This window comes from Tiliqua scincoides, chromosome 2 (genome assembly GCF_035046505.1).
Source record: "Tiliqua scincoides isolate rTilSci1 chromosome 2, rTilSci1.hap2, whole genome shotgun sequence".
Lineage (NCBI taxonomy): Eukaryota > Metazoa > Chordata > Lepidosauria > Squamata > Scincidae > Tiliqua > Tiliqua scincoides.
In genome coordinates this window covers 246,145,157-246,172,243 of record NC_089822.1, presented here as the reverse complement: position 1 = coordinate 246,172,243, position 27,087 = coordinate 246,145,157, and the positions used below count along the sequence as shown (strand labels likewise).

The following is a 27,087-nucleotide window of genomic DNA, read 5'->3' as shown; positions in this document are numbered from 1 at the left end:
CCTGATTTCAGCATTGGGCTACTTGCCTTGTCCCAGCGACCTCTTTTCTTACATAATGTGTTACTGTTACGTTTGCTCTCACAGACACCTTAAAGCATTGGTTTCCAAACTGTGCATTGTGGCACTCTGGGACGCTGCAGGATGTCCCCAGCAACCTCTTCTTCCTGGCTCTCCCAGGTGCCACCATCTTGGTCCAGCTGAGATCTCTTGTGATCTCAGGGAAGTGGTGGCAGCCAGCTGTCTTCTGCAGCATGGTGCTGTCGCAACAGGGTGCCGTGAAAAAGGGCACTGTGACTAGGGAATATTTGGGTACCGCTGCCTTAAAGAAACACTGTGGGGGGACCTTCTATAGACCCAGACCGAAAATCCACTTTGTGTTACAGATGACTTTGGATTTAAAGACGTATATGCACTGTTGCATATTGTATTCTGTGTCTTCCTAGATGGGGATTTTTTAAAAATATCCCCCTACTTGTGAAGCATGTCCAGCATTTTCTTATTGGTGTGTAACTAACAGCCTTCCAAAAACTTTCTCTATAGAAATCGCCTTACAGCATGTTTCAATGTTCTTCCGGTCAGAGCCAAAGTGGGAAGTGGTGGAGCCACTAAAGGATATAGGTGAGAATTTCTGCTTATTTGGTAAAGTGATTGAGGCACAAATGGCTGAAGTCTGATGTTAGTCTATTGACCTCTGACTGGCAACAGCTTTTCAGGGTCTTTGATGAAGCCTCCTTGCTGAGATCCTCATAACTGGGGATGCCAGGGATTGAACTCAGGCCCTTTCACGTACCTCTGACCCTTCAATTCTTGCATCAGATCTTAAATCAACCTTTATAACACAGGACTGAAATGTTTAAGAGAGCTCTCCTGCCCCTGGGGATGGGTGTGTGTATAAATGATCCTGCATTTATACTGTTGAAAGAGACAAATTCAGTCTTACTCATTTGAAGAAACAAAGCAGTGAGGTAATGTCTGGACAAATGTTTGGCATTGTGCATCAATGCAAATTAGCTTGTCGCTGTGAGATTGCTGGAATCACGTACCATGCTTGACCAATCCAGCTGTCTAAATATGGCATGTGTAGAAATAAGAACTCTTAAATTATTTAACAGTAGTAAAATGCACTGCTGATGGCTTTGTTGTTGTTCTTTCCAGGCTGGAGGATAAGGAAGAAATATTTTTTAATGAAGATTAAGAATCAACCAAAGGAGCGGCTAGCATTAAGCTGGGCAAGTTTCTTTCTAGAGTTCTGACCCTTTTTTTTCCTGGATTAGCAAAATCTTCCTTGGGTTTTTCTTTTTATGCTCATCTATCTATCATTGCTATTTTTAGTACTCTGTCCTCTCGTCTGATGCGATGTTGCTGCTTGTATTGTAGAAGTAAGCACAATGGCGGTTACAGCTGTGATCTTGGTCAGGATATGACTGTGTAATTTGCACAGTACACAAAACAAGATTTGTAGAGCCATCTGGAACCTGTTGCGCATACCCCAGTCTTCTCTGCTTGTCTATGCTATGTTGGCAACCTTCAGTCTCGAAAGACTATGGTATCGCGCTCTGAATGGTGGTTCTGGAACAGCGTCTAGTGTGGCTGAAAAGGCCGATTCGGGAGTGACAATCCCTTCCACACTGGGAGCAAGTGCAGTCTGTCCCTGGTCTGTCTCTCTGGCTATGGGCCTTCCTTCTTTGCCTCATAGTCTGCTTGTCTATGAATTGCTAAAGCAGTGTTGCAACCAGGCCTTTGAATAGTTGATTCCATTCTAACACACAAAATCCAGAATGATTAACAATTGCACTTCTGTTGTGCAAGAACCTGGATAGTGTAAACACGAGTGGGCTGATGAGATATGAGGAGAGAAGAGACTATAGCCAAACATTTGCTTGCAATCTCATCTACAGTGACCGTATTTGAGGCAATAAGTTGTAAGGCAAGGCTTCTCTGGCAGATGGTCAGGCACTGCAAGTGCCCAGTGGGCACGCTGGCTGTTTCTATAATCACCACCACCAGCTTGTGCCAGGTAGATTTGAGCAGGCAGCCTCCTTAATCTCTGTAAAAACCAGTGGCGTAGCTAGCCTGGTGCAGGAGGGACAGGCCCCCCCCAAGGTGCTCTGGAGGTATGCTATGCTCTCTGTGGGGGGGGGGAGTGCTTGCCACCTGAGTGTTCGGACCAGCAAGCAGAGCACTGCCCATCTGCACGTCTGACTCAGAATCTGAGCATTCCAAATGTGGAGCGGGAGGTGATGGGAACAATAGTGAAGTGGGAGGGTGTGTGTGACATGATGGTGTATTCAAGTTGCCCTGCCCCAGGCAAAAACGGTCACCACACAGTAGCCTCATCATGAGTTGCTGGTAGTACAACTTCTGTTTATAGGGGGTTTGGTCCTCGACTGTACAAACTCAGAAATACCCTCCCTTTCAGAGCTACTTAAACAGTATGCATGCGCAAGTGAAAACAATTTCTCAAAGCGCAGTCACTGAGCGGGGGGGGGGGGATGGCATTCAAGTCACTTCTGTTGCCTACTTCGTAATCTTTAGGTGTTGTCACCCCAGGACTATGAAGGAGGCAACAAGGGTGACTTGAATCACTTGTTCGTGCCATGGTGATCCACTAGAAACTGGACAATGGTTGACTAGTCAACTGTAGCTGGTATTGTGCCTACTCCAGTTGAAAGAGTAGGTAAACTTAAAGAAACGGTTTGGTAGAAACAAAGAAGATCTTTACAGTGAGCTATTTATATTTCAGAGAGTACTTCTCAAATGTAACTGTTAGTAACTCTAGCAGTTTCTGTGGTGACTCCAGTATATTATATAATCAACTCAGTCATTATTTGTATTTTCAGGCTGACCTTGGCCCGGACAAATACCTGTCTGATAAAGATCTTCAGTTTGCTGTGAAATTTCTTTCTTCGTGTTCTGTGAGTAGTTTCATAGATTAAAAAATCACTCTAGCCAACACAAACTAGACTTCATAAAAGTCAATACTGTGAAGGTGACTCTCTCTTCCTGTGCCTCGTTTTTATTTCAAAGAGGGACCTTTTGACTCCCATCCATGTATTGGGCTCAGATTCTGAGGGTGTTTAGAGCGTTGTGCTCAGTGGCTGCTCCGCTTGCTCTCTTCCCATTAGAACTGGCTGAAAACTTATTGCGGATAAGGAGGGCCGACTATATTAGCCCTGAATACTTGGGATGAAATTTTGAGTAGGCCAGGAGTAAAATAAAACACATGCACCACAATACTTGTTCATCGTTCTTCAGTGCTTGGAGAACCAAACAACTTGGCCTTGTACAATTTTTGAGATGTTTCACCATGCTCACTCCCTTTACAATACAACGTTTGACACCCCATCCCTAGAGCAGGTGCTTTACTTAATGAGATGTATAAACATTTATGACCTACAAAGATGAGAACTCCATAATTATGGGTGTGATTGAAGAGAGGGGTTGTGTGATGACAAGCATGTGGTCACTATAAAGGAAAGTCATGTAACACAGTAAAGGGCTAGCTCTTCAAAAAAGCAACTTGCTCTACCTAGAATAAACTAATTTGTTCAGAGGTATGTAGGTCTTCCCATTCAAACAAATTAACAGTCATGTTGGTTTCATCCTAAGCACTGTGTGCAGTACTCTTCTCCTGACCTGCTTGAACTGTTTGGGTTTTTGTTTAGAGAGTGGGGTTTGCTTATTCACTGTAAGCAAAAATATTTCAAACTTGCCACAACTGAATTGCTTTGCAAATGCACTAGTTAGAAAAAGAAAGTAAAAGTCTATTGCGAAATGATAATCACTTAAATGTGAGCAATCAGTTATGCGCCAATTTGTCCAGAACACATGGTAGTATTTTGGCCAGTGTCTCTTTTCATTATTTTGGACAGCAAATTACAATGACTAGCTTTTCCCCTCATGCAGTGATATTTTTGCAATTAATGTTTGGCGGGATTATGTTGGAAGTTGGTCTTGTGAATGGGTGAGTTATGTTTGGTTTGCTAGCCAAGAGGGTTCAGCAAATCTCAAACTTTGAGTTGCCCAGCATATGATGTACATGGAACCTCCTTTCACCTGCAAAAAGCTACGTTTCCGGTGGTTCCCATAAGTATGATGATGGTAGGAAACACTATGCCATGATGAAGAATAATTGGTTTGTTCAGTCTTAAGTGGCTCTCTAATTTCAGTAGATAGGGAGGGAGGAAGAGTGAATGGAAGTTAAGTGTTTCTGACATGAGACAACCAGTTTCATATTAAATCTCTCCTGTACAAACAATAAACCTTATTACACCTTTTAATGTAAAACACAGTCTCCTGTGATGCTTCCTTTTCTCTTCCTTTTCTTCAACATCCATTAGATTTAAGCACATGTTGAAGGTTGACTCTGGTTTAAGCCCTGAGATTAATACTGGTTGCACTAACAGTTGTACTCTTGTGTGTGACTGACCTGTAAATTGGGTAGTTGGCTTTTCTGCACTCTGCTAGGTGAGTGAATAAAACCAAGAATTTAGTAGTACTTAGCAGGTTTATGCCCCTACTAACTAAAAGGCACCTTTTAAGCAGTTTTGTGTTGGCAACCTTCAGTCTCGAAAGACTCTGGTATCGCGCTCTGAAAGGTGGTTCTGGCACAGCGTCTAGTGTGGCTGAAAAGGCCGATTTGGGAGTGACAATCCCTTCCACACTGGGAGCAAGTGCAGTCTGTCCCTGGTCTGTCTCCCTGGCTATGGGCCTTCCTTCTTTGCCTCTTAGCCTCAGACTGTTGGCCAAGTGTCTCTTCAAACTGGGAAAGGCCATGCTGCACAGCCTGCCTCCAAGTGGGCCGCTCAGAGGCCACGGTTTCCCACTTGTTGAGGTCCATCCCTAAGGCCTTCAGATCCCTCTTGCAGATGTCCTTGTATCGCAGCTGTGGTCTACCTGTAGGGCGCTTTCCTTGCACGAGTTTTCCATAGAGGAGATCCTTTGGGATCCGGCCAGCATCCATTCTCACGACATGACCGAGCCAACGCAGGCGTCTGTTTCAGCAGTGCATACATGCTAGGACTGTGTTGTTTGGTTTTAAGCAGTAGGTCTCTTATATCTAGTTGGGAGGGGGGGCTGTCCCTATTCACCTCAGCATAGCATCTTTTCCAATGACTGTGATGGTATCCCTGTCTATTTTTTGTAATTCATTCTTGGAAGCGAACCATTTATTATACTTTTTTGTTGAAATGTGGTGTAGAAATATTTTTGATACCTAAGAATGTATATACTGGGCTTTGATTCTATATATGCGCACTTGGTGTAAATATGTTGAATAAATGTGCATAATATGGGACAGTTAATACATTCAGTGCCATCCTTCTTTCAACAGCATCCCTACATTTACAAAGTCACTTTTGCAACAGCCAGTGAATCTTCTGCACTGGTGATTAGACCGTTCAGTGATAAAGGAACACTAAAGGACCTGATATATAAGGTATTGTAAGTATGTTCTCGAGGCATACCATCTTAACATGCATGATACTGTGGTCTGGGGAATGTATTTTATAATGGCAAAACATACTTTTCTTGTGTATAAAAAAAATGCTCTTTTGAAATTGCAATTCCTAGCATTGGTTGAAAAACCTTTATAGTAGCAATTTATTTTTTAAAGGCAAAACCAAAAGATCCATGTTTAAAGAAGTACTGCAACCCGAAGAAAATCCAGGGTCTTGAACTTCAGCAAATCAAAACATTTGGCAGACAAATATTAGAGGTAAGTTGTTGGTTTTCTAATTGTCAAAATTATGTATCTATATGGGAAGGGATATTTGAATGTTTAGAATGTGAGCATGAAAGCTGATTGGGTTGGGGGAGGGAGTCTGAAACCGAATGTGATTGTAGCAAATTGGGCTTCTGCCCATCATTGAGGGAATGAGGTATTGATTCTGAAACCTCTGGGAGGGGGTGGGAAGCATCCTTGGAAAGACACAAAAGATCTTACTTGGGGATGTGGGAAGGGGAATTCATTTTCTCATTCAAACAGAAATCTCTCTGCTTTGGTCTCTTAGGTCTTAAAATTCTTGCATGACAAAGGATTTCCATATGGCCACCTTCATGCTTCCAATGTCATGTTGGATGGGGACACCTGCAGGTTACTGGACTTGGAGAATTCATTATTGGGGCTCCCATCTTTCTATCGGTCCTATTTTACACAGTTTCGTAAAATTAATGTAAGTTGGGACAAAATACTTTTGTGGGTGGGGAATAGAAATGTGATGCATTGCAATCATTTGCTGACTTAAAAAAAATAGTTTTATGAGAGAATCTGTAGGAAGATTATTAGAGAAGCCTATAAATGCAAAAATGTGCTGGTGGGAGTGTGTGAGTCTCTGGCACACAGTAACTTGAGCCTGTTAACACTGAACCATAGTTTTGAGTGCTGACCACCATTTCTTTTCTTGAAAAACACAAGGGCTCATTTTAGACATAACACAAAAGTGGAAAAATCAGAAAGGAGTAATCTGAAATGCAGTTTTTATTTTGCTGTATATAAGTGACTTTTCCAGAATATCATTGCAAACATGATATTGCATAATGACTAAGGGAGATCCAGGTGTCTAAAGAAATGTTGATGTGGAGAAGGCATATTTCACTCCTGTATGTTTGCTAGTAGGGGGGGAAAAATCCAGATATGTGGGTTTGCGCTTTGTATGCTGGAAAGGCCCTCTGTTTCCATTAAAATGTGAGACCTAACATCTGTCTGATAGGACGTCTGTGTTCCTGGTGTTTTGATGGTGCTCCCACTAATCCTACTTTGGCCTCTACTGGCATCTTTTAATTGTAATTGATTGCATTATATTGTCACAGGTCTTGTTAAACAAGCCAGACCAAGTTATTTAAATTCCTTATTGTCATTTAATTTGCCCTAACCTTGAACTTGCAATATACACAGTCAGCATAGGGATTGTTTAGTGTCTGTGCCCAAACATAATCCTCTTCTCAAATCTAAATGTGTTTTTTAAGAACTGTAGAAAAAAGATCATCAATCTATCACAGTTTAAAAACTGTGAAAAAGATAAGACCATCAATTCTTATCAACTTGTTGGCACATAACCTGAATAAATATCCATAACAGCATCAATGATGCATAAGAACAGCCCCTCTGGATCAGGCCGTAGGCCCATCTAGTCCAGCTTCCTGTATCTCACAGTGGCCCACCAAATGCCTCAGGGAGCACACCAGATAACAAGAGACCTCATCCTGGTGCCCTCCCTTGCATCAGTCATAGCCCATTTCTAAAGCAGAGTTCATTCACTTGATGTGATAGACAAATGTTCTGCAGTGATGTTCTTCTGCTTTTCCTCTCTCTTTGCAGACTTTAGAAGCTGTGGATGTGCATTGCTTTGGTCACTTACTATATGAAATGACCTATGGGAGACCACCTGACTCTTTTCCAGTGGATACTTTCCCTCCTGCACCATCTACATCTGTAGGTCAGTGAACTGCTTGGAGCAACATTTCAGCCTAGTAGTTCAAACAGAAACTTGGATTACTGGTGTTTCTTTTATCCAAATTGGTGGCCTTTGCTTACTCTGCCATTCTTGTGCCTCTGCTGCATAGATTAGAGGTGAGAGCCATGCACCTGGTTCCATGTCAGGTGATTCTCATTGGGTGTCTTGCCGTGGCACACGATGACAACCCCAGTTTTTTGGGTTGGCTTACAGATATGTAGAGGTAAATATAGTAGTTGCCTCTTAGGGTGTCAAGGACCAGGGAGTAAAATGTCATGTGCTTATAAGCCCTTAAGGGCGCAATCCTAACCCCTTATATCAGTGCTTTCCAGCACTGGCATAGCGGTGCCAGTGGGACATGTGCTGCATCCTGCAGTTGGGTGGCACTCACAGAGGCCTCCTCAAACTAAGGGAATGTTTGTTCCCTTACCTCGGAGCTGCATTGCCCTTATGTCAGTGCTGGAAAGCATTGACATAAGGGGTTAGGATTGCGCCCTAAGTTTACTTGCCCTCTTCCCCTGAATATGCAGTCTTGAGCCGTCCCAATTCAATGTAGTTGAAATGTACTAATAAATGGTTATCTCACTACAGGTTGTAAGGTTTTAAGATATCCTCTGGCAATGACACCAGACATTAAATCTGATTTAAGAGGAAGATCTAAGGTCTGCAAATGTGTGTTAATCTTCTCCTTTTCCCCCCACTTTTTAGTGACAGTCCTGGAATCCATTCTTTCTCCTGAAGCCGTGAAGAATGGCATGCCAACTGTCTCCCGGCTCTTGCAAATGCCGTAAGTTTACACTGGTATAGCAAAGTCTTCCCTTCATTCACAGTGTAAACTGGAAGTTCTCAAAACTGAGTTTAGATTACCAACTTTATCATGGAATCCAATGATAAAGTCTTCTCTAGGGCAACCAGGATCTGCACCTCGTGCATTTAGCTTCATGTGACAAGCTGTTTGTGCAAAGCATCTCCCTTTGTGGTGCAGGAATTTCAACCACACCATCACAAACTCATTAATCCATTTAATTGTGTGGGGAGGAACTTTGCAGAAATCGATTGCCAGAAGGACCTGCAGTTCCTATGTTTATGCAAAACATTTGATGAAAGGCTCATTCATTAAGTTCTCATCTAAACAATAGTCGGTATTAACAAGGACTAGGCATGGCAATGCTTGCTGTCTAGCTTTTGAAAATGGTTTTCTGTGTTTCTTCAGGTTATTCAGTGATGTCCTTCTAACGAATTCAGAAAAAACACAGTTTAAGGTACAGTTGAATGGTGCTGTTGGCAAACTGTTGCTGATGGTGTGTTTGTTTTGGTTCTCCCTTCCATGCCCCCAGTTAGTGACACTATCGTGGACTTGTCATCTTTACAAATAGACCTGTGTGTACTATTAATTTTACTTTGGAAAAGGGGAAAAGGTTTATATGAACTGAAGAACAATCAGAGTATCTTAACTTTTCAGGCAGTTCTGTTTGACTTGCTTCTCTCTTGATTCTGTTTAATGACTTGCTGCTCTCTTGATGCCACATGTCTTCTCAAGATATTGAGAAGAGAGAGTTCCTGAGGCTTCTTCTTAACATCTTCTCTCCTCCCATTCTCTGTTCACTTGGCATCCAAGCATGCAGCCTTGCCACAGCTTTGCTTCTTCTAAATCTTTCCATTTCTGTCCCTGCTCGCCACTTTTGCTGCATCTTCCTTGTTACATCTTCAGGAAGTCTTCTGTCTCTTTTCTGCTTCTCTCCCCTGAATTGCTACAGTCTTCTCATTGGTCTTTCTTTCCGACATTCAGAGATCTCTGCTACTTGGCCTGTTTTGTTCTCGATTTCCATGTTCTGTACAAATTTGACACACTCCGTCAATTTTGACACACTGACACACTCCGTCGCTCTTCATCCAGGCTCCTTGGTATGCCTGGAATCTTTCCAACTCTGCTAATTTCCACCATCCCCCAAAAGGAAGGTGTTTTCATGAACCTCCATATATCTAACCAGTTATTTAGACTGCTTCCACTTAAGTTATCTTCTCTTGCTCCCATCCTTACTAGTCCTGTTTCAGAGCTTTTAGTCTCCATTGTGTGTAGAGTGAGGTGGTGTGTCTGTCGCATCTACCTAACACAGTAAACTGAAATACTTGAAATGTGTTATCTATGTTAACTAGAATAAATGGGGAAGGAGTGACTCCGGTTCCTCCTTCTGCAAGACAGAACTTCTTCTGTGACCCCTGAATCCTAGTGTTACCTGGGTGTCAGCTATAATAATTCTGTGATAATGCAATTATCATTTTCTTTCATTTTATTAGATTCCCACTAAGTTAAAAGAGGCATTGAAGACGGCCAAAGAATGCATAGAGAAGAGACTAGTAGAAGAACAGAAACTGGTACTTGTACTTTTCCTTTTTGGCTGATGGTCGCAATCAGTGTGTGATTTAAAAAAATAATAGTTTATAAATAATAATAATAATAATAATAATCCTAACAAATAATATAAAGGCTGCTGTCCGTTCCTCCATAAAAGATATTGCATGATTTGATTCACTGTTGAACGAAACTGATAATCTGGATCGATTTTCAGTCTGGTTTCAGATCTGAATTTGATATGAAAACTGCTTTGCTTGCTCTGATGGATGATCTAGGCTGGTAGAAGGACAGTTCATTGTAGTCTTCCCAGTTTTCCTAGATCTCTCAGCAGCTTTCAGTATCGTCAAGCACAATATCCTTCTGGATTGAAGGCACTGTGTTTGGTGGTTCTGCTTTCACTTGGATGGTTATTGAGATTCCAGAAATGGAAAAAGTGCACCAAAGCAGATTTCAGTTGGATATCGGAAAATGTTCCCTACCTAGAATTGCCTGTAATCTGTTTTGTGTTCAATCTCTCTCTCACTCTCTCTCTCTCTCACAAAAGATTCATCAGCACAGAAGACTGACAAGAGCTCAGTCTCATCATGGTTCTGAGGAAGAGAAAAAAAAGAGGAAAATCTTAGCACGAAAGGTAAACAAAATCAGGGTAAAGAAGAAATAATTGGAGAGAGTTATAATTAAATAATGATATAGTTATTTTTCCATTATTGAAACAGGGACAAATATATAATTTTCAAGAGTTTGCACAATGGCACTACCCCTTCTAAAGATTCTATTTGAGTTTCTCTAGAAAAGGAGCTGTTTGCATCTCCACTCTCATGTTGAAAGTAGGGCTGATTTACAGTATTCAGGTTGTCGTTTTGTTCATCCCTATGGTTATGTTCTTACCCTCATTTTTTCCAAGATGCGTAGGGTGGTATACATGGGGGGTCATTCTATTTTGTCCTTGCAACAACTCTGTAAGGTAGGCTTGACTGAGAGAAAGCAACCTGGCCCAAGGAATTAGAATCCAGCTCTTCCCTTTCCAAGTACAGCGTTTCTATCCCACAATAATATCTGCATGCTTAATTTGTAAGAAAGAGAGAGCAGGCTGTCTGAAAGCTCAGCTTCCTTATCTCTGGTACAGCTGGCCTCTATGCAAATATTTGGAGGTCATCTGTCCCAACTGACAGATGGGGGAGTCGGATCAGCAGCAAAGACTTTGATGTGCATCCTTCCTTCAAAGTCTATAATGTGGCTACCTGAATTCAGCCTGCTTTTGGTCTTTTGAGCATCTGAGCTGCACATTGAATTAGCAAAGTTAATTGTATTCTACATGCTGTCAGGAGCAATGAATGCATTGACAGCTGACCGCTGGAAACCGTTAAATCTTTACTGTTTTTTCTGTCTCTGTTTAATGGCTAAAGAAATCTAAACGCTCTGCCTTTGAGAGTGGGGAAGAACAAACCATGAAATACAGCAACTCCAACAATTCAGGTAACAATGCCAAGAAATGAGCTTTGTTTTGACATGTCTTTGAAACCAGCTTTTGTGTCTTCTTTAAAAAGTTTGTTCATGAAATACAGAAATATGAGAATAACTCTTGATTGAAGGTTGTTGAAGATAATGTTGTCAGTCAGTTTGAAATTGGATCTCTCTGATGACTCTGAATGTTTCTTACCCAGCAGGCTCTGGGGCCAGTTCACCTCTGACATCGCCTTCCTCTCCTGTTCCACCCTCTACAGCAGGTGAGTTAAAATGTTTGCATGCTACCTGCCTATCTCTGTCTTGCTTTTGTTGCTAAGCAGATGATGGACCAATCTTGCTCTTTGTGAAAGTGGAAAGTGCTGGTTTTAAAATCCATTGTAATACTTTGTTGCTTGTTTTCTGCTGTTTTAACCAGATAAAAAGTTGACATTCTGGACTTCTTCTCAATAATGCTGGAAACTGTCCCAGCCTTGTTTACCACATTCCACATTGATTAATAAGTTCTTGTTTCATAGTTTGTACTACCTTATTAATACTACCTGCCTCCCTTAATAACCTGTGCACCTTTTATTGGATTGTAAAACGTTTACAATCCATGTCTTCTGTTTTCTGTCTCTCAACAAGTTGTTCTCACCCAGATTAATAGTCCGCCTCTATGCCAACAGTATGCACAACTACGGTTTGTGTCAGTGAAGGAAAAGATCCTGGTTCTAATCTTGCTTGCAAAGTGACTTTTAGGCCAGCCTTCCCCTTCACCTCCCCCCCTCCCCCGCATTTTCAGCCTTATCTCCCTGTATGCAATAAGAGGATAAGGCTGTCAAGATTATTTGTCACAGAGATAATGTAAATATGTGATGCACTTGAGAGTGCTTTATAAAAGCCAAGTATTTAGCCTAATAGTTCCATAGCACATTTCTGTGGGAATATTTCTTCTGTTTCAACCATTGTGCTCCTACTTTTCCAGAGAAATCTGGCAAAGGAGCCTACGCTATGTGAGATCACTTACTGTGCAGGTCCTTTCTGCAGTGTATGTGTCTTGAACTGATTTAGTCCTGGGGAAAAAAATGGCATTTCCAATTAAAAGATCTTTGGTAGAGGACTGAGAGAAATCTTTGCACGACACCCGAGGAATCTGGCTAGGAAACCCTCTGCTAGTCCAGAGTTGACCAGAGCGAGCTCAATAATCCATTGATCTGAGGCTGAATGAATCAACACTTTCAATTTTTAGTAGGGTGTGAATGGAAGTCATTTCACTGTATCTGGAACACGAAACATGAACAGTGTAGAGGCAGAGCATTGTATGCATACAATCAACTTTTGAAAGAAAGCCAAACAAATTTACAGCCCTATCCTATCCCCTGCCAGCCCATAGCTCACAGCACCACTGGCAGTATGTGTGCTGTATTCTGTGGTGGGGGGAGTGACCCAACAGTTGGGGAGACCTAAGTTAAAATCTGAAGAGTTTGTAGGCTGCCTGGCCTCCCAGTGGTTCTCCTCAGACTCAAATTGGAACGAGCTGGATCTTCTCTTTGCAGTGTTCTTCGGCTCTGATGAACTGAATTTTTCTGACTCTAGGTTTGCTTCCGTTTTTTGTCATGTGCTATGGTTTATGAATGTTGTGCTTAACCTTTTCTAAGAGCAGTGAAAATCCTGAGCCAGTATGACTGTTTTACATTCTTTAGTCATAAGAGGTGTGTGTGTAAGTCATCTTCTACCTGCCCCCAAACTCCCTTTGCAGTGTTGACATCTACTTAAAAGTTCTTCTCCCCCTTCCCCCTTCGCCTCTGCGAACAATATATAATCTTGGGCTATATAATCCTGATGTCCTGAAATAGCTCATCTTTCTCCTGCAATTCTTGGCCACAAAGGACATCTTTGCATATTCTATGCAGATGATGATGATTGCATGTGCTTAATGACAGGAAGCATTTTGGCATGCTGATTGGAATACTGCTTTATTTGTTGTTTTAAGTCCTCTTTGAGTTCTGCCAGCATTTAAAAAGCATGTATCTGATAAACTGCCAGGAGCTAGAGAGGCCATTTAATAAGACTGGGTATTGCATTAATTCTAGTACTGCAAGCTTCCTATTCTCCGTGTCCTGTTTTTGTGTCTGAAAGAATGCTAGCACAACTCATTCTCTGAATTATGCCAGTAATCTATCTGTATTTTCAGGAGGCAGTACAGGCAAATGGAGATGATACCGCCTTGGGTGCCCTTCGGGGAGAAAGGCAGAATACAAACACACAAGCACACAAGCACACACACAAGCACATGCACACACACAATGTAACAAGCAGGGCTGCCAGCTCTGTTTTGGGAAATGGTCCCTCTTTCCTTCTAGAGAGACTTTGTGGGAAGTGATTAGTTATAACTGTAACCCAGGGGTGTCAAGCCTGTTTTGTACAGTGGGCTGAATAGCATTCATGGCTCCTGCTGAAGGCCAGAAGTGACGTCATTAAGCAGATGATATCCAAAAATAAGCACGTTGTCCTCACTTAGGAACTCGTTAGCTGCAAATAACTGAAGAGAAAATAGGCAAATCTTGATCATATTTTCAAGGTATGGGAGAGCCCAATTATCATGAGGACTAAATGAAAAAGTTGTGGGGGCTGTATCTGGCCCACGGGCCTTATGTTTGACGCTCCTGCTCTAACCACTGATGTTGACAGTTGTGTGCAGTTGCATTGGGATCTAAGAGCAGAAACTGTTTGGGATTGGGATCAAAGAGCAGAAACAGTTGCAGTCCCGGGTGAGCAATGATAATTGGACCATCCATTCAGAATGGACAAATCCATTCTGAAAGTGAGAGGCAAAGATGAATGGATAAAGCAAAGCAACACTATCTCCCCCACTTACTCCAGGTTGGCAGAGGACAGTGGTAGAACATAACTCCCTGGTATGTTGGTTGCTGGTTGGAATTCGGCATTCGGAAAGAATGTGCTAAATGGTTTATGGGAGGGTATTTCACTCCTTTCCTAGTGGTACAACCTGCTTGACCGTTTCTCACTAATCAAGATGGCTCCTTCCAAGCATTGAATGGCAGCATTTCTGGGACTTGGGCAGTTGCAGTTGGTAGTTTTGGTTGGTTGCAACTGAGGTCATGCTGCCTTGGATCTCTAGGTAAATTGAGAATGGTTATTGTATTGGGGCAGTTGGTCCTTTTGTCACTCTTGGTGATGCTGGACCTTGCAGTTACATGACCAAATGACCCTGTGCTGCTGTGTCGGAGTCGCTCTTGAGAAAATGCACAACTGGAGGCCAGAATGTGATACCAGATCAGAAATGTTGTGGTTCTTGAAAGACAGAACCTTTCTTCAATTGTAAAAATCCCTACGGGGATTTAGAACAGCCTGCCTTTGTAAACTGCCTTGAATAAAGTCTGAGGAGAAATCTGACGACCAAGAAAGGAGGTATATAAATACCTGTGTAAAAAAAAAAAAAAAAAAAAAACTGGGGGAAAAACTCCCTGCTGCAGATCTGTGCAGTGGCACAAGTGACCCCCCGCAATGTGAGGACCTCACTCTTCCCCCTTTTTTTCTGAAGTGAGAACATTTGTGAGAAGAGATGAGTTGTAAGTAGCCTCTAAGTAACCACTGGTGCCCATAGATCCTTACAGTCACCTTTGTGTGGATAGAATGGACAAAGACAACAGGGGAAAGTCAAAGGAAGACACAAGAGTAGATCAGTACAGCTTCATTTGGCAGCTGTAACGTCCAAAGATTTCTAGCTACCACGCATTTTTGTTTTTGGTATTGCAGTGCATTTTATGGCAAAGTATCATGGGATGTTAATCATGTCATTTAGACCTGTGTGTGACCTGAATTGGAACTGTGGCATAGAAGAGAGGTTTTTAAAAAAAAAATCCTTTGCACCCACTGTGGCCTTGATCCAGACTGCCCCCATGGTTGCTTGTAAGAAAACAACAACAGGGACGTGTGACATGATTAATACCACATCTGGTTTGGCCTGTAGAAGAAGCATCTTTCCTTGGGAGGTAATGTGGCTTATGCAAAATCAGTGTTATCATGTCCCCTATATGGGTGTCAGAGCTTCAATGTAAATGTTTCAGGAAGTTACCTGTGGACTACATTGGATGTAGGCAGACATGGGTTTGTGACAATGCACGCTCTTAATATTTTTTTTTACTGGTTTGTGGGAAAACCAGTTAGAAGAGATGCACATTAACACAGTCACGTGGTAATAAGCTCATCAAAGAAAATCTTTTCTGCCATTAATAACTTCTACCCTCATAGTTTTGAAAAACTCTCACAGTGGCTGTAGGTGGTAATACAAATCTTAAAGCATGGCCATGCATCCACCCAAGGAGCCAATGCTGTGTGTGCACTTTAAGATATAGGGTACTTTTCATGCCATGGTAAGCTGACAGAGCATTTGATGATTGAATTCTGTGCTTGCAGTAGGTGAAGCAGCTTTCAGATGACCTAGGGCCCAGTCCTATCCAGCACTGGTGCAGCTACAGTGTAGCATCAAGGTAAGGGGACAAACTTTCCCTTACCTTGAGAAGGCCTCAGTGGCTGCTTCCCCACCCCAGGATGCAGCACATGTCCCATTAGCACAGCAGCACCGGCACTGGAAAATTGGATAGGATTGGACCCTTACTGTGTGTTTTTTTTTCTGTGTGTGGGTTCCACCACACACTCTCAACAGGGGGAGCCTACAATTTAGCCCATTCAGAATCCAAACTGAAATGACAAAGTATTTCCTTATCCTTTGGGATGGGTAGCTTGTTCCCCAATTCTGCTTTTCTTTCTTTGGCTGATATTAGTAAACAGGTTTCTGTGGCTCTGGCATTTTCAGTATTTCCAACTTTGCATGTTTGTCTGCATGTTTTTGTGTTTGTTCTTTGGCTCTGTCGTGTATGCATTTATTCTTTCAGTTCAAAATCCGTCCATTTTTGTGGTTTGGAGCTGTAATTTGAGCCCAGTGGGAAGGAGGCTTATGCAGAATAAGAAAGAAGACATAAATACCTACCTTATTTTGATGTTTGCTGTTCCACCAGTGAGAATTCCTCCTGATTTAAACAAACACAAAAGAACACCAAAAATCACTGTTGCAGGTGTGGACCGAGACAGTGGTCCATTGGTAAGCCATTAGCCAATGTCTGGTGGATCACCTTGTGCCTGCTAATTTTTGGAATCCTTGCAAAGAATAGGCTATCAAAGACTGGTAACTTGTTAACAGCTTCAGTATTTCACTTCAAGACTATTTCTCCAATGGTTGTGGGCTTAACTAGGGTTTAGTTTTTTTTTCCTTTTCTTGTCAAGACACATTTTGTACAGCCATGTTTTATACTTGGGGAGGATTAATGGGACTACTCACACTTCTGGTTCTCAAATCCATTCATCTGTTTTGTAGAAGGCAGGCAAGGAGTGCTGCTTCAGTACTTGGCTAAATATTGAAATAAATGCTATGTAAACAGCCTCCTTGCGCTTCAGAATGTTTACCGGAGCCTTTTGGCAGGCACTTTGGTTTTCACGGGTCTTCTATGGGTCAAATCTGCAGGTTCCAAATCCACAGATAAAGAGAAACCACTGTATATAAATGTCTTAGGGCCCAATCCTATCCAATTTTCTGGTGCTGGTGCAGCTGTGCCAATGGGGCACGCACTGCATCCTGTGGAGGGGAGGCAGTCACAGGGGCCTCCTCAAGGCATGGGAACATTTATTACCTTACTTAAGGGCTGCTTGCGGTTGCGGGGCTTTCTTGCGGTGCAAGAAAGTTGGATAAGATTGATCCCTTAGTCTACACTTACCTACCTTATTTTGGAGTAAGTCCCTTTGGAGTAAGCCCCTTTGAGTATAATTGTACTTACTTTTGAGTAGACAGGCATAGGATGGGGCTCTTAATCACAATATTAGACTAAATTAAAGAATGCAGGGTGGCAATTCCAAGATGAAGGTTTCCTATTCTTAGGCAGCAGCTCAGGTCTAATGGGCTGCAGAGTACTATCATGTAGCTGCCTGCATCTTGCTGAAACTAAGCAGGCCTGAGCCTTGATAGGAGACCACTTGGGAACCTTCTTCAGGTCACTTGAGCCCCATAATGGAAGATGAATAAATAGTGAGGGTAATTAATAGTGGTTCTTTGTTAGCTTCTTTCTAATGTATCACATTTTGCAGTATTTCTTAAACCTCACTAATTTAGTACCCTTTCCAAATAAACACCTATCAATGGATCATGCCAGTTGGCTGTTTCCTGACAGGAATAGTGATGGCTAAGGAGCAAAACCAGTTTTTCAATGCATTTGGCATCCTCTCGGGCAAATTGATTCCTATTCCCGCCTTAATTGAATTACCCTTGTAGAGACAGAAGCACAAATCTCCTAGCAGGAGGGAAGTGAGTGATGTGATTCTTGGAGGCATCTTCCATACAGAATGAATGGATTTTGAAAAGTGTTTTAAAAGATTGCTGTTCGTTAAGCTTTGGTGATTGAATTAGGAATGACTGATGCCTGCTGAAAGGTCCTGCAGCCCACAATGCCTGCAAATTGTGAGTCTGTAACTCAGTGGTGGAGCATGTGCCTTGCATGCAGAAAGTCCAGTCCGCAGCACCTACAGCTGGAGAATTGTATGCAGAGAAAAACCTTCACTTGAGATCTTGGAGACTTGTTGCTAGTCAGAGTAGACGAGCGAGGTTAGATGGGTCAGTGCTCAGACTCTTAAGGTAGATTCATGTGTTTATATGAAATCCTGGTCAGAGCCATAAGTCACTGACCCTGTGACGTCACCACATCACATGACATTGTGATGTCACTTCTGGGGTCTCCCCGGAGAAAGGGGCACTGGGATGTGTGAAGCCGCCAGTACCTCCTTCATAACTAGAGTGGAGTCTGGGGGCAGTCATGTGTCTCTGCTTAGCATAGCACCCGAGGCAGATGCCCCTCGGGCTCCGTCCTAGTTACTGCTCCGGCGGTGGTTTTTCTGTGTAATCGTGGTGGTTTCTCTGTACTGTATGTGCCACTATCTGGATGTGTGCATCCAAAGATGATTCTTTGTGGGCCACAGAAAGGCCCTCACAGGCCAGTTTGTCTAACGATTGCATTCATAACTGTGCTGAATTACTGATGTCTATCTCTTTCTTCCTTTATTGTTGTCGAATGGCTCTCTTGACACATTATAATGATTGTTGTGCTCTTTTTCTCCCTGTCTCTCTTTTCTCTGCTGTCTTCAATAGAGCATGCACCATTTTGACTGTGAATTTTCGGTAAAGTAAACTGATGTTGATTTCCCTCTGTTTAAAGATGCTCAGGGTGTGGGGATGGTGACCACAAATTTCAAATTGAAAAAGGGAAAATATCACAAGGCATTTGCTCACGCAAATTCCTTTGGTGGAATATAAACCAAAAACACTTGTGGCCGTCATCCTCCCCACTCTCTTTGATGAACCAAACTCATCTGCCATTCTTAAAGATACTAAATCCATTTTTGAAATATTTGTTTGGAGGCAATATTTTGGATTTGTCTAAATCTTTGAAAAGTGGTGCAACTATCAGCCAATTGTGAATCTTTTAATTAACTGGTTGATTAAATACAACTTGCATATTCCTAAACCAGGGGTGTCCAAATATTATGGCAGGAGGGTCACATCATCTCTCTGACATTGTGTTGGGGGCCAGGGGAAAAAAAGAATTAACATTTCAAATTTGAATAAATTTACATAAATGAATTTATTAGAGATGGAACTTATATGAATGAATGAAGGTCTTGCAGTAACTCAAGGCCTATAAAAGGCCTTGCACAAAGCAAGGCCAGCCTTTCTTTCGCTGCCACTGCTGCCTCACAGATGTGAAACAGCAAGAAGTGGAGGAAGCTCTCGTCCTGCAGCTCAGGTGAGAGGTCGAACAGTCGTCCTCATGCTGAGAGCAGTTGCGTCAGGCCAGCATGGGCTCCAGCAAGACTCCGGAGGGCCAGAGGGCCGGATTGGGAGCCCCTAAGGGCCACATGTGACCTCCAGGCCGGGGTTTGGGCTCCCCTGTCCTAAATGATAGTACAGATACCCCGTTGAGGACAGAAGAAATGTCAAAGTTGTTTCTCTTAAATAAAAATGTGTACCAGCCACATGAGTATATAGGTGGAGGGCTGCAGGGAATTGTAGGGGAAGGGAGGTGGGAGGGGGTGAACAAAGAACAGTTGACTTCTGAAGAACGTTTCAAAGAAATTTTAAAACATTTTATATAAAGTTATAGCATAGCAAACTGGACGGTTGTGGAGATATCTTAAGCTTATTTTGGTGCTTGAAACAGAAAAGCCAAATAGTGCTCTTGTGGTGATGGGGAAACCATAAGTAATGTTAACTAAATTTGAATCAGTATAATTGAGTGGATGGTGTTCAACTTGGACTGGGGAGAGGAAACCCAGTTTCAAATCCTTCCCTTACCATGGCCAACAGGTTCACTGGGTGTCTTTGTGCCAGTCACCTTCTTCTTTTTCTTCTTTAGTATTTGTCCTGTGTGGTGGGGGTTCTGCTCTTTTGGATGAGAGTCGCCTCTAATGGATGAGTCACCATTTCTCTTGATTGCGTGCTTGGTCTTTGTGCCAGTCACCATTTCAGTTTAATATATTTCACAGGGTTCCTGTCAGGATTATTGTAGGGTGGTTGATGACAGTGCAACTCCCTTAGGCTCGTTGGAAGAAAGATGGCATAAAAATATATTAATTGATAATTCATTCCTCTTTGAAAATCCCTGAATCTGCCCCGAGGCAGACTCTTCACTTTCCCTTAGCCAGAAAAATTTGCCCTGCTGGGCTGAGGACTCACACTTTTTTGTTGCCTTCAGTTGCATCCTTGGCCTGCTGCAAGCATGCGGTGGTGTGGTGGTGGTGGTGGTGATGGTTAAATCTTCCATGATTTTTTTTTTTTTGGGGGGGGGGGATGTGTAGGTAGTAGAGACTCTCTCCTACTTGTCTGACCCTCATCTCCCCCCTATCCAGTTTGTTACAGTCTGCATGTAAATGCAGGAAGGTGTTGAATTCAGGTGCAGACGCCCCATCTGTGAGCTTCTTGTGCTAAAATGGCTTAAAATGTGCTGTTTTGTGTTACCACAGATGGAAAAAGACACATTGTTGTTGGTTTCAACTCTGTGCTTTTAGATTCAGCTGATTGCAGATAAAAGCACAAATTGTTTCATCCTGTGAAGTGCAGAATAATGTGCTGATTTCTTACACAAACTAGGAGGGGAAAATATCTTTAGGCTTCTTTCTCCTTCTGTGTGGCTCCCAGGTACCATATCCTTCAACTGCAATGCTACCAATTAATCAAGGGCAATGTTTAATATGCAATTAAAGCATTTAGTTCATCTAAATTGTATTGATTGAGGCTTGTACTGCTATCAAACTAGTGTATTTTTGTTTTTTTTATGTATTTGGGCAAATAATTGGGTTTTTTAATGTATTAAGTAGTGTAAAAGTGCATGTACCAGCAGTAATCAATATTCTTTAGCTGAAATAATCATTGTAGCCCATTTTATCTTCTTTACATTAAACATCTGCATATTGATCAGCTTGAGCAATTTGTCCAAAGTGCTTGCAGCAAGTGAGGAAGAAACTTGTGCAATTCCAACTGACCACAGCCAGAGATTATGAGTGCCCCGACTGTGATAGCTTAGAAATGAGCTACCTCGCTCACTACACCACTCGCGTGGATAGATGAGTCGCACAAGCTGGTAAATGCATAATGAAGCTGCTAAAGAACATAGTGCATAAAGAACAAGCTGCATAGTGAAGTTCCAATGTTAACTGGTCCTTGGTTTAGTCTTACTGCATGGTGCTGGCAGATAATTTCACTTGAAGTCCTTCCAGGCAGAAACCCCTGGAGCTTATTTTGATTCTATACTAGCACTAGCCCTGACCCAGCACGATGGAGTAGGGAGAGAGAAGCTCATTTTGCCATCAAGTTGGAATGCATGAGATGGTAAGATTAGTCTTGCCCGTCTCTGCTGAGGAAGATGGGAGTGCCTGTGCTAGTGAATCACACAGCTGCAAAGAACGAAGCATAAAAATGTGTCTGTAAAATGGCAAGGCTTTACTACTAGGAAGAGACAGCATTGCCACACGCTGGTATTTTGTGATGTTGCATTTCATGAGCGCTCCTTTGGCCTTCCTTAAGAACATGAGCCCCACTGGATCAGGCCAAAGGCCGATCTAGTCCAGCTTCCTGTATCTCACAGTGGCCCACCAAATGCTCAAGGGAACACACTAGACAACAGACAAACTAGATAATAGTACTTCGACTGTGGTGCAGCTCTAGGCCTGTAAAAGTGTGTGTGTGTGTGTCCCAAGTCACAAAATGTGTGCAAGTGATTTGAGTTGTGTCACTTAGTGCCAGTGATATTTTTAGTTTTTGAATGCTATACAGTTTTCCCAGGGCAGTTTACAACAAAAACAGAAAACATCATAAACTCATCAGCTGCAGCCACTTGTGACGCAAATAGTCTAGCCGGAGAAATATGGCTTTGTCCCAACAACAAAATATTGTACTCTTTCAGTAGGAACACCTGCTGGAGGAAACACAGTTGGATCCTCCTCCAACACCTGAGTCACAACTGCTTTTCTTTGCTCAATAAAGCAGTTGTCTGAAAAGGGCTATAAGAAGCCAGATAGTTCCCAGCCAGAAAAAGCTGAATGCTCCATAGAGGTGTTTTTCTGGTATGACAGGATTACAGCTGAAGTCTTACTGAACACAACATGCTTGCTTCTAAGTAAATTAAATAACAGTTTTCAAACACCTCTATCCATAAATAGATAAAATCCCAAAGATGGTATCTAGCAATTAAGGGTGGCAAGGAAGATGACTAGTTCTAAGTACAGAAAATCACCTGTCATTTTAAGGCTATTTTGATTCCTGTTGGCCTTTACTTCAGTTACCTGTGTGCCTTATCCAGCCCATATTGTGTTTGGGTGTTTTTTTGTCCCAGCACCTTACAGCTAACCTTGAATTATCTTATTTTGGTCATTTTTTGTTTGTATTTGGCATCTCTACATTCCAGTGTTGGGAACTTGCGTCAGTGACTCAGACTCAAGTTGTGAAAATGTGCATTTTTTGGTGACTTGGTGACTCATGAGTTGCATGCATGGAAGACTGCAAGACTCAAGTCAGCGCCCCCCTGACTTGGCACTCGTCCCCCATGTGTGCTGACTCGAGTCTGCCTGTGTCTGGGGGTGCTTGCTTACTGTTTCTGCGGTGTGAAAAATCTTGTGGGGCAAGCATTTGGATAGGCAAGCAGCAGGGAGGTTCCAGCCAGGAGGCAGGTAAGGGTTAATGTGAGGGGGGAGGTAGGACCGGGCTCTCTTTTCCTGTTTCTGATAGGAAGGAACAGATGGTCATTGGACAAAGGATGGGCATTCTTATATTTCCATTGGCTGAGGAAGGGCAGGAGGAGCAGCCAAAGGGTTCTTGCCTTATGATTGGCTTGAAAAGCCCAGGGAGAGAGGACGCCAGGAAGGAGTTCATAGCGATCACATTTTGCACAGCATGGTTGGTGGGGAAAGGCAACCCTCACTGAATGACCGGCTACAGTGGGACTGCTTCCAAGTAGGGCTGTCAAGGGTTGGGTTGTCCTGGTAAGCCTCCCAGCTGCTGCTTGTCACCCTCCTCCCTCTTGCCACTTCTGTCCCTGTTCTCTTGCAGTCCCTCCCACCCCTCCTGTCTTCTTTACAGATAGCAGGGGACTGAGCAAATAGAGCTTCGACATACACAGCCCAGCAGCCCTGGTTTTTCCATGGCTGACTTCTTAAAGGGACACACACACTCAACTCGAGTCCATTAGAGTCACTAAAAGGTGACTCAGAAAGTACCCCAGTTAGGATTCTCTTTCAAGCTGAGTCGCAGGGGGCGATGACTCGGGGACTCGAGTCAAACCCTGCTGGGTTTTCCCATCCCTGCTACCTTCTACCTTTTTTCATATGCTGGTTGTTTAAATTTTACTTGTATTTACCATCTGCCTTGCCTGGATGCCTTTGAGAGGGTTAATACACAAACCCAAAGACGCTTGTTGAGTTTCTGTTTTTGATAACTAGTTTAATACACAGTGCAAGTTGATTGTATTAGGCTGCTGGCCTGCAGTCCTTTCCCTCCATGTTCTGCTCTAGCCATTCCTCCTTTATAATCCATTTTGCCACGTGTTCGCATTTCAAGTTGTTTTGGCTTTATTATTTGTCATAATCTACTAATCAACAAAACCATTACATTTAGAAAGATGGTTTCTGGAACAAATGTTTCAAAGGCATCTTTCTGAAAAGAAAAATTAATTGAATCCCTTGCTGCCAAATCTATGAGTTTTTTTCTTCACCAAGTTAAGACAATGTTCACATTTGATGTATGTTGTTCCCACCCCCCACCCCCAAGAAGCCTATGATTTGAAGCAAGGTTGGCAGTCTTAGCCTGAGTTTAGTCTCCTGCAGTGGAGTGGAAAGGGGAATGGAATTGTTCTCACAGCTGGGGTGATGCTGATTAGTACAATCTTTTGGGAAGTTCGTGATGCAAGGATGCAGCCCACAGAAAACCGATCTTGTGCAAGGAGAAGCTTATCTGCCCAGGTCTCTCTCTGCAGCATATTGTGACTTGCTGGGCTTGGCTGTGGTTTGGGGAGAAGGGCTGCTCTGTGGGAAAGGCCTGACAGGATGTCTGTGTTTGTTTTGGCTAGCCTTTTATCAGAATTATCACTCTGACAAAATGTCTTGGATAGATTTGGTTTGAGATTAGTGAATCTAACATTGTTTTGCCTGGTTTTGAGCATCTTCATCTCTACCTAGAGTGGGAAAGCCCTTAAAAAAATCTTACTAAGCTTCAGTTACATGCATGAAGCAAATGTGTCTGCAGATAGCTGCTTATCTGAGCTGTGAGGTTCACCCTTCATCTTCATTGGGAGCCATGGGAGGGCAGCCCATATGGAATCTTTTCAAATCTATAGGTGCTTACCCCAGCTGATACGAGGGTATGCCAGCTTTAGAAAACTGCTCAGGAAAAAGCCAATGGGAATGAGGCCTTGGAAAAATGAGGGTACTTGTGAAAATGCAGCTATAAAGTCCTTGGTAGAGTTACTGTAACTGCTGATGCCACATCAAAGGTATGTTATGACTTAAAATTTCTAAATTCAAAAATTGGATGTAGACATGGGACAACTACTTACATGTTCTTGTTGATGCATCACCATTCTGCATCTCTTTATGCATGCTGATGGCCGAGCAGCTGTGTCCAAACTGTTTCTTGAAAAAGATGCATCTTGAGAAGATTAATACTGGAAGGTGGGGCATAAGATCCATATATGGTATCTTGTTATTCTAGATGCTACCACAGGGATTGATGCATAGCTTATCTACAGGGAGAACTGAAGCCACAGAAGACACTTAGCTCTGTGATGATACACCAAGTTACAGCACGTTCCTCTCAAGAACCAGCTTCTTCAGGATTAGTTATTTGGTCTACTATGAAGTATACATTGCAGTGGTTCCCAAACTGCGGGTTGGGACCCACTAGTGGGTGATGACCTGATGTTTAGTGGGTTGCCAAAGGGCGATGGAAAAATCAGATAACTAATTGCCTCAAGCCCAGAAACTACTGAAAAATCAGATACCGTAGTCACTAATTATCCTGCAAAGAACTTAGCTCCTGCAGTTTGCAAGATAGCTGCTAATTGCTGTACAAGGAGCAGAGCTCCTGAAGTTTGCAAGCATGTGAAAATATAGGGAGATAAATGTTTAAGAGTCTTTTTTCTGGTTATGACATTAATCAATTTCTTTCTAGATCTTTTTTAAGTCTGGTAAACCTAGGTGGGTCCTGATAGATTGTTGTTTAAAAAGTGATTCCTAGTGCTAAAAAGTTTGGTAACCACTGTTAAGGAGTAAACTGTGCATACATACTTATACAGAGTATTTTTAAGGAGCAAAATCTATGAATGTAGAACTATTTCACACACTTTCCTGCATAGATGTAGGAACAAAGTGCACTCCATCTTTGAACATCTTACTGCTGAAACGTGGTTCTGTGTGTATTTTACATATGATGGTATATATATACTGTTTCCTGCATTTATGTAGGGAAAGCTTAGATGGTTTGATTACTGCAAACTTATTTGCTATCTTTTGATCCCATTAAAAGAACCAACAGAGTAGCTTACACAACCAACATGTGGGAATCCAAGATGAAGTGACCAAGCAGCTGCTGCTTGGAAAGAAATGAAAGAGGATTGCAGTTCATCTCTCTGGGCTGTTATCATGATCTCTTGTCCATACACATGCTCAAATTTTCTGGTGATAGATGGCTGCCAAAAGAGTAAGGGCTGAAGCCCACAGCTGTATGAACTTGTGGGCAGCCCCCAAGCAATCCTTTTCTGCCTAAGGATTTGTCCTGAAATAAGGAAAACTAGTTTTTCCTTCTTTAGTTACTGCATAAAACATTTTCATCTAACTATAGTGTGTGCCATCATCTCTTCTCAGTATGCTTGCATTCTTAAGACCTTTTAGGATAGGAAACAAATCCATTTTGGCTTTTTATGTTGCATGACTGTCTCTTCACTCTTTTGCACATGTAACTATTGTATCCCAATTCATCTGTTCTGTCATTTTGAAGCTTTTCTTCTAGATCTCTGTAATAGAATACAGCTCTTGACGATATATTTTTCTCCTCGGCAGGCACCTCAACAATTCCTTCACCACCTCCACCACCAGCAGCTCCCCCTCCTCCTCCTAATTTGGATGTGCCAGTGCAGCCTGCAAACAGCACAAACCGGGGCGCCTTACTCAGCTCCATTCAGAATTTCCAGAAGGGAGCTTTGAAGAAAACGGAAACCTGTGACTATAGTGCTCCCAGAATCAGCTGAAACTGTTTACACCAACCCAGCTTGGGTCCACTTTCTCTGTGTTCTAGGAACAACTATTTCTCAGATAAGAGTTTGATTTAGCTGCTGCCTGGTGGTCATCTTTTACAGCTGCCTGTTTAGAGCCAGTTCAAGCTTTTTCTAGAGCAATGCCTTTCACTGAATAGCAGCAGTACGTCAAGTTGCCAGGGGTGGGGACAAAAATGTCTATTCCAGTTTAAAGGAACTCTACTTTTAGGGAATTTTTGTTCTGAGTAGACAGGAATATTTTTCTAATAGAATATAACTGAATAGCTCAGTGACAGTTCATTAGCTGAGAGGCGGTTCCAATAGCTTCTGAAAGTCTGAGCCTACCACTGATATTTGCATTATTGCTAAAAATTCATTTTATAATGTTCAGATTAACACTACTCAGATGTAAAGACTGTACTCTCCCCTGCAGAACACTCAGTTCATGGAATATTCTAAAACTGTTGAAATACCTGTTCCTGACTTATGTGACATGACCATGCTCGTAAGGGGAAAGGGTACTAGTCAAGGAATAGCTAGATCTGGACTTAGTATGGTATTGAGCTTTTTCATTTGGCAGGAAAGATGGAGCATTTACAAACCAAATTTAACATCAATGCAAAAAGAGCTATATAATTTAATGTTTTACTTTCTTTTCCAATTTGCTGAAACCCCGAAATTGCACTTTAAAGGATTGTTAGTAATCCATTTTTAAAGTCAAGTATACATCTGTGTGTGTTACTATGCAGAAAATGTCATTGTGTATAAGAGTTCATGTAACCTGTGATATACTCAGTCATATTTTTATTAAAATAAGTGTTAATGGAATATCACTGGTGCTAGAAGTAAAGACAGTTTAATACTTCATAATAGTGCTACCCATTACTCAGAAGGTATAGATACTGTGACCCTCAAACTACATTAATTTTTCTACTAGTTTAGAAGGCACCTATTGTAATTTCTCTGG

At 42.3% G+C, this 27,087-nt stretch overlaps 1 protein-coding gene across 1 annotated transcript in view; it reads left to right on the top strand.

The window, feature by feature from the left end:
- Positions 1 to 26,953, top strand: part of PXK (PX domain containing serine/threonine kinase like) — a 59,593-nt gene extending 32,640 nt beyond the window's left edge. Inside the window, 15 exon segments of the mRNA XM_066616242.1 lie at positions 541 to 618; positions 1,156 to 1,229; positions 2,841 to 2,915; positions 5,333 to 5,437; positions 5,615 to 5,716; positions 6,012 to 6,173; positions 7,319 to 7,436; positions 8,163 to 8,241; positions 8,668 to 8,716; positions 9,753 to 9,830; positions 10,355 to 10,441; positions 11,217 to 11,286; positions 11,475 to 11,537; positions 25,927 to 26,069; positions 26,071 to 26,953. Coding sequence (XP_066472339.1) covers positions 541 to 618; positions 1,156 to 1,229; positions 2,841 to 2,915; positions 5,333 to 5,437; positions 5,615 to 5,716; positions 6,012 to 6,173; positions 7,319 to 7,436; positions 8,163 to 8,241; positions 8,668 to 8,716; positions 9,753 to 9,830; positions 10,355 to 10,441; positions 11,217 to 11,286; positions 11,475 to 11,537; positions 25,927 to 26,069; positions 26,071 to 26,190 — 1,403 coding nt within the window. The 3' untranslated portion in view covers positions 26,191 to 26,953.
- The last annotated feature ends 134 nt before the right edge of the window (positions 26,954 to 27,087 follow it).